We start from the raw sequence: 8,167 nt of genomic DNA on the forward strand, positions 1-8,167 counted from the left end.
AAAGCTGGACAGTGAATAAGGAAGACCGTAGAAGAATTGATGCCTTTGAGTTATGGTATTGCAGAAGAATATTGAAGGTGCCGTGGGCTGCCAAAAGAACCAATAGATCCATTTTGGAAGAAGTGCAGCCAGAGTGCTCCTTAGAGGCCAAGGTGGCCAAGTTTTGTGTTTCATACTTTGGACATATTGTCAGGAGGGACCAGTCACTGGAGAAGGATATCATGTTAGGTAAGATGGAGGGTCAGAGAAAAAGAGGAAGACCTCCAATGAGATGGAATGTCCAAGTGGCAGCACCGATGGACTCAAGCATGGCAACAGCAGTGAGGTTGGCCCAGGATTGGTCAGTGTTTCATTCTGCTGTGCATAAGGTCACTATGGGTTGGTACTGACTCAATGGCACCTAACAACAACAACATAGGGTTTCCAAGGAGTGGCTGGTGACCTTGAACCACTGACCTTGCAGTTCAGGGCATTAACCCTCAGCACTACACCAGGATTCCACACCAAAACTATTGCTGTTGTTAAGTTCTGTCACATCAATTCCAACCCATAGTGATGCTGTATAGGGTTTCTACTGAGAAGCTGGTGAGCTTGAACCACCGACCTTGCAGTTCAAATGACTTTACAGTCTGACGCATTAGCCCACAGCGCCACACCAGGACACCCAGGACTAGCACTCAAATAAATGTTGTTTTTGTCACTGACAACCCAGGAAGGTTGCTGAGCCTCCAGTGTAGTGGATTAAACCCTAGCTGAAGCATCCAGATATCCTACACTCCACTCTCCCATTTGTACAAGAAGCACATCTTTGCGGATTGCTTTGAGTCCTGGCTGTTAGTGAAAAGTGCTGTGAAAAGTGCTCAGAAAAGAGAGAGAGAGAGTTCTTTTTAGAAGCTGTTTCCATTCAAATATTTTGCTACTTAAATAGTGCTGAGGTAGATGTGCAGTAGCCCAATGCCTGACTGAGGTGTTGCAGGAGCCCCAACACCTCCCCATCACTTCCCTGAGTTCTAAGGAGGGGACTCCTGAGCCCCCAAACCTCCCCATCTAATTTTGCTATGCTCTATACGCGTATGTGTGCAAATCACCCAACTGGTAGAAAGAAAAAACATTCAAAATGAGGGAGCAATGAAAAATGAAATCAGGGCAAGAATCAGTATTAAAGAGAAGTGGGAAATCTACAGCTAAGGCAAAAGAGGTGATCAGAAAGTGATGGAGAAAGAGGGAGAGTCAGGAAGGTGTGTTAGCCACACACAGGAACACAATTCCTTCAGGAAATAAATAATGCCTCCAACTTCTGTAGTGCTGGATCATTTACAGCACCCTCTTGCCTGCGTGATCATTTGTTTCTCTCGACAGTTCTGTGAGGTAGATATTGGCATCCCCATTTTACAGATGAAGAAGGTGATGAGAGTGACCTCTGGTTACAAATCTATCTGGTGGTAGAGCGAGGGTTAGAAATGCAAGTCTGTGACCCAAACTGTGGAGACATCACAGTGGTCTCTATTCTATGTGAGATGCAAACCTAGGGGTTCTAAGAAGGAAGAGAAGTAGCTGGTCTGACCGTCAGGACTTCATTGAGAGAGGGCCCTCACCTGTCCTGCCCACTGCTAGACCCAGAGCTCATTAGATGTTTGCTGAAAGGAGACAATGTGGAAACAATGGGAGATCAGACTAGAGATGCTGCTAGGGTAACAGCAAGGAAAGCTTTGGATGCTAGAAAGAGGTATTGATAACTATTTCAGGAAGCTGTACAGGAGCCATTGATCTTTTTTTTTTTTTTTTTTTTTAAACAATGGAAAGGTAAACATGGAGAGAACAGCCAAAGGAAAATTCAAAGCGAAAAATCATTGTACCAAAGCACAGGCCACTGCTTCTAAGAGGTCAAACAGGAGTAACAAAAGACTCTGGGGTCTCTGTAGTGCCACTAACTACAGAGTTCTCTGAATCACGTGGCTTCTGTGAGCCCTGGTCTGTCTATAAATCAGAGAATACATTACCAGCCAAAATGCACTGTTGCAAAGATGAAATAAATCTTAACACTGTTGTTGTTAGGTGCCCTCAATTCATAGCAACACTGTGTAGGGTTTCCAAGGAGCAACTCGGGACCACCAATTCTGTGGAGCCCAGTGCTTATACTACCACATCACCAAGAGTCTTTTCCCATAGTGCAGTGGGTTTCAGGAGTCCTGGTGTGGCAATGTCGGTTAATGTGCCAGACTTCAGCAGTTCAAGCTCACCAGCTGCTCCTCAGATACTCTATACAGGGTCGCTATGGGTCAGAACTGACTCGACAGCACTTAACAAAACAGCAACAAATGGTCTTCAAATCTCGTTGCACAGAGAAATCACCTGGATGCCACCCTAAATGCAGATTCCATGGTCTCAAATGCAATGGACGCCCTGGGTTTTTAAAACTCCCTGAGTGGTTGTAATTATCAGTCAAGATTAAGAATCATTGAGAGAGAGAGAGAGAGAGAGAGAGAGAGAGAGAGACTGGTATAAGAGAAAATGGAGGTTGTGAGGAAAAAAAAAAAAAAAAAAGAACCAAACAGGAGAGACAGGAAATGGAGGGAAATGGACTGTGTGGGTGGAAAATGGAGGAGGCAGAAGAATGAGGAAATGAAGAAACATGGAAGGTGGGGGAGGAAGTCAGAGATAATAGCAGCTTATCTGACTCACACAGAAATGTGTGTTTTTTTCTCATATGAAAGCCTCTGAGAAGGACTTTGATCTTAAAATGCCCCCAGATCATTAGTCCTGCTCTGGCATTTACTGTTGTCCCTGGGAGGCTCCTTCCTGGAAACTCAATGGGTTCCCTTCAGCTGATCAATTCCTGAAAGGCAGCCCAAGCCAACAGGCTTCTCTGGACTCTCATCTCTAGTCAGGCCTCCTGAGGCTCCTTCTCACCCACCCCACCTACCCAGGCCCCTACTCTCCACTCAGCTCCAGCCCACAGGGAGGCCCTCAGTACTGTCAGCCATTGTTGTTGTTGTTAAGTGCCCGTGGAGTCAGTTCTGACTCACAGCAACCCTGTGTAGCAGTTGGTGAGTTTGAACCCCCAATCTTATGGTTCAAACTGACCTTGTGGTCCAGTGCTTATCCCACAGCACCATACCAAGACTCCAGTCTCTAGGATCTAGTAAACAGCTCCCCAGTTGCTCCACAAATCAGTGTCTGCCTGCCAAAGAGCAAATAGAAAGAAGGCCCCCTTTCCTCAGCATAACACTTTTCCTCGAAATGACTTCCACTGTTGCCTTTGTGTTTACCTAATTAACATCATTGTTCCATGCCCCCTCCCCTTCTAATGATGCTGTTTCCAGAGTCAGCTCCTTTTCTCCTAAACATTCCCTCCTTCTATACCTAAATCCCACCCACCAGTCCTCAGGTGGATCAAACTCCCCTGCCCCTCTTTATACCAGGGAAAACAGAAATCTTGGTGGATCCTCCAGCACTCTCTCCACAGCACCATGGCTAATGAATTGGGCCTTCTCAAGCAGGTTTATTTCCCAGCAGCCCAATAAAAGCAACTTCATTAAGACAACCACACACACCAGAGGCATTCAGACAGCAGTTGCAGAAGCTGCCTAATGAGGCCTGTGGGCCTGGTGGCAGCCAGCCTGCCCCTGCTCTCAAGGGTGCCTCTCACCTCTATTCTCCTTCCCATCTTCTTTGAGCCCCTGCTCACAGCCCTCTTCCTCCAGCCCTTCCCCTCTCCTCTACTTTTACCTCCCTCACCTGCAGCTCTGAATCAGGGACCTCTCTGGGAGGTGACCATTTCTCTGAGACAGTTCCTGCCCACAATTAGCAGCAAACAGCCAGGCTAGCCAAGAGCCCCCAGTCCCTCTGAGGGGTCCCCAGTCTGACAGATAAGGAAGTCCAGCCTTGGAAACCACAAATGTGTAGGTCACTCCTCAAGGCTCCTCTGTAGTGCCCCTAAGTACAGAGTTGTCTGAATCATGTGGCTTCTGTGAGCCCTGGTCTATCTATAAATCAGAGACTACATTACCAGCCTCAATGTGTTGCTGAAAAAATGAACTAAATTAGTCTTAATTGATATTGGTAAGTGCTGTCAAGATGGCTCTGACTCATAGCAACCCTATATTGGATTTCCAAAGAGTGGCTGATGGGTTTGAACCTCCGACCTTTCAGTTAGCAGTCCAGTGCTGATCCTACAGTGTCACACCAGAACTCTATTAGTCTTAAAAGTATTCAGACTATTGCATAATAAAAAGTTATCTATAAATGGCTACGGCTGGTGTGGCACTGTGCGTTAATGCACCAGAATGCAAAGTCGCTTTGAACTGCAAGGTCAGCAGTTCAAGCTCACCAGTTGCTCCTCGGAAACCCTATACAGGGACGCTATGGGTAGGAATTGACTTGATGGCACTTGACAACAACTACCCCTCTGTCTGTGGAGGCTTGCATTGCTCTGATGTAGAACAGCTTTCAGTGAAGTTTCCAGATTAAGATGGACTCAGATGAAAAGCCTGGAGATCTACTTTCAAAACTGAGCCAATGAAAACACAGGGACCCAATCATCGGCATATTGGAGGCCATGCAACCCTCTTGTTCTGTTCTGCATGGGGTAACCATCAGTTGGGGACCACCTTAACAGCAGTCAACAACAGCATTATTCCTATTACTTTAATAATTATGAGTATCGCTATAATTACGTGGTTTATTACTGGTCTAGTGAGCAATCTGAATTTGGTGGGATATAAAAAGAAAACAAACCTGCTCTGTCAAAATCACCCTTGATACTGTCTTTCAACAACATTCTGAGCAGACCCTAAAGCTTCTGATCATTTTTACTTACGCAAAGTCAAGTCTGGAGGCTTTCCTACCCCAACCTGGCCTCCCATTGGACCCTGGGGACCTTCCATCTCTCATGCCCTGGCTCATGCTCTGGAAGGGGGGGAATACCTGCTCTCATAGTCCTCCTCCTCCCACTCCAGTTCAGCAGTTCAGGGGTGTGGGGAGACGGAGACCTGGTCTCTTCCATGAGCATGACCACCCCTTCCCCGCCCCCCCCACCTCCACCCCCCGTGTGTTGTGGCAGCATCTCTCTGGAGAGCCTGGTTCTGGATACCATTAGTGTAGCAGGCCTACAAAGGCTGGTCTTCTCATGGACATCTGTGTGGGCTTTTCAGGGTGCCCGTACAGCCTGTTCCTCTACCTGGGAGATCCCTGACCTGGGAGAGTGGGCTCCAGCCCAACCATTTCAGGGCCTACCTTCAGCTCCTGTCACCAGGGGAGCAGCCCCTGAGCCTCATACAAGCCAAGGAGAACCCCTCCCTTGGCAGGTAGTCTTTGGAGGGGACGCAGGCTGACTCAAACCTAGCTAACTTTCACATAGTCAACTCATGGCCCACAGAGAGTAATCATATGCTTGTCATACCAAACCATGAGACACAGGCTGCTTCATCACTGCCCTCTCTGCTCTGCTGGTGCACCAATCAGGGGAAAGACCAGCAAGCCCACTGCCTAGGCAGATGTCCCTGGGAATATGCCTGTCAGGTGACTCAATGTCTATACACTATTCTCCTAGGAAAGTACCTCTGAGACACTGTGCTTCTCTCTCGCCCTTTCCCTTCCCCAGTAGCCTCTCTAGCCCAAGAAGGGGGAGAGCTGGGGTGATGGTTGCAAGGCCTTTAGGGAAGCCCAGCTCTACCTATTGGCAGCTCTCTTTAGAGAATGGGGTACTTGCTGCCACTGTTGCCACTTCTAGGGAATCAGGGAAAATCTCACTTGAAATCCTAATCTTCACTGTTATTAATTTTGAGAAGAAGCCAACGTGAGTCAGGGACATGGCTGTATGAAGTCCTCTGTGGGCCTGACTCCTTATAACACTAAACAGCTAAAATCTGCCCCCAAAGTTAACATTGCCAGAGTGGGAGGTATTTTGCCCCTATTGAGGGCAAGGGTCTAGGAGCTCCCACTCAGGGCGAAGCCTGAGCTGGTCAGAATGAATATGACGCCACACAGATTCATGACATACAGTCATTGCTGTTGTCTTGGGGCCTGACCTCCCCTGGGTACACCCCTACTCGCACAGCCACTCCAGGTACTGGGCAGAAGCTGTGAGGCAGTAGAAGGAACACTGAATGGGACTCAGAAGTTGTGGTCTAGGTTCTTCTACTTATTATGTGACTTGGTCAGGTCACTAAATCTCTGAGTGTCATCTTTGAAAGAGGGATGGGCAATGGTACTCACTCCATAGGTGTTTGTCAGGGTTGAGAGTGTGGTGTGAACACTCTGGGCCACCATGGATATTGGTGGTGTGTTACCAGAGGTTGCCTTCCCACCCCCACTGTCCCTACCTATCATTTCAACCAGGGCCACAGCTGTCTGTCTCTCCCCAGACGTTCCGGTGGCCAGTGGCCAGCAGCATCGACAGCAATGAGATGCTCGAAATTCAGATCTTCAACTACAGCAAAGTCTTCAGCAACAAGTAAGTATGGAATAAGTATGGACAAGCATGACCTCAACGTACTGAGTCCTGTCTTCTCCTTTGGCTTCCCTCTCCTTTGAGTATCAAAGGGGGACCCCTGGCCTGCTCTGGATTGATCTACAAAGACCAAAGAAGTATTGGGCTGCTCTTTGATCCCCTCCCTGCTCCTTTAAGCTATCCTCAGTCAGCTCACTTCTTACTCACTCCTTCTGTCCTCAAAGCTTCTAGTCTCCTATTTTAGTCTCTTCCCTTAGACCAAGCTGGGGAGACAGTTACCCTTCAGAGAAGTTGAAGGCATACTAGCTGATAATGTCCTCCAAGAGCCCATCTGTAGCCTTGAGGGCAAACTTGTAACATCTGTGGAGGGCAAGTAGCTGCCAGGTAGTTTGATATTGTGACTCTGGGGTCAAGCAAGCCTACTTTCAGACTCCCAGCTCAGTCACCTATTATGTAACCTTGGGCAGCTTACAGAACCTCTCTGAGTTTAATGTACTCAAGGTATATACAACAGGTAAGTATATACCTTGAAGGGTAGCTATGAGATTCAAATGAGACCGATATGCATTCATTCATTCATTCAATAAAATGTTTAATAAGTGCCAACCATGGAACTAGGTGCAGAGGATGGAGAGGAGCCTGCCCTCACAGAGCTTACATTCTACAAATGAAACACCCGTACCACATAAGCACTATTACTACTGCTGTTGTTGTTGTTAGTGCTGTCAAGTCAGCTCCAACTCACAGTGACCTGTATTGGGTTTCCAAGGAATACTAGGTCATATTAATAGAGACAGAGTCATCAGAATCGGAGGTGAGGGCTGCACTATTGTGATTGGAGATGACACCATTAGGCTCTAATTTGTGGTGACCAGGGTGGAGAAGGGACTTTAAATGTTGTCTATGGCAAGTGGATGAAAACATCATATTCATTCATCTACCTGTCCTTTCTCCCAGTCATTCATCAACATTTACTGAGCAAATAGTTTAGACAAGCAGACACTGGACTAGTCACTGGAGGAACTAAAATGAGGGATTAAGGCATAGTGCCTGTCCCCTAAGAAGGCTTTCTGCCATAAGAAAGAGGAAAGAGAGCTGTGTGTCTTGAGACAGGACCAAGACCAGGATGCATTGCTGGAAGATGGGTCAGAGGAGTATAAGAGCTTACTAACAAGCAGAGCTCTCCACTCAAAGAGTTATCTCAGCATATAGTGAGCTCCTTGTCACTAGGAGAGGATGCACAGAGGCTGGGCCACCTCTAGTCTGTCACGTTGTACAGGGGTTCCTGAATCAGAGGGACTGAAATACATGAGTTCCAAGGCATCTGTGATTCTGTGGGTTTCATTAGGAGCCCTCAAGACTTCAGTTGGCTGAGTCTGAGCATAGACACTTCAGGCAAGCTGGCAGGGTTCCCAGGGGAGATGTTTAAGGCACAGAGGCCTCCCCTTGGCCTCTAAGAGTATCACATCATTCAAGAGAGGCTGGTGAGATATGGGAAATTCCCACTTGAAAGGACAAGCAGACCAACCTGGAGTGGCTAGAAGAACAGAAGGTACTTCTTGAAAGAAAGACCTACAGGAAAAATATAAAACAACATAGGCAGACCGACTATTACTACAAGAACAAGCAACTTGCTTGCCCAGGAAACATCAAGGCAAGTGGTAAGGTCCCCTCAGTGCAAACCTCCTTCCAAGACTAAGACTCAGTGGGAATACA

General features: G+C 47.3%; 1 protein-coding gene across 4 annotated transcripts in view; it reads left to right on the plus strand.

Annotated features, from left to right (window-relative positions):
- The window catches only part of OTOF (otoferlin), a 141,660-nt gene that overhangs the window by 55,714 nt on the left and 77,779 nt on the right, over positions 1–8,167 (plus strand). For all 4 annotated transcript variants that reach the window (XM_006835217.1, XM_006835216.1, XM_006835218.1 and 1 more), the window contains exon 3: positions 6,366–6,454. In XM_006835217.1, coding sequence (XP_006835280.1) covers positions 6,366–6,454 — 89 coding nt within the window. The remainder of the gene's footprint in view (positions 1–6,365; positions 6,455–8,167) is intronic.

Source organism: Chrysochloris asiatica, unplaced genomic scaffold (assembly GCF_000296735.1).
Source record: "Chrysochloris asiatica unplaced genomic scaffold, ChrAsi1.0 scaffold00016, whole genome shotgun sequence".
NCBI lineage: Eukaryota > Metazoa > Chordata > Mammalia > Afrosoricida > Chrysochloridae > Chrysochloris > Chrysochloris asiatica.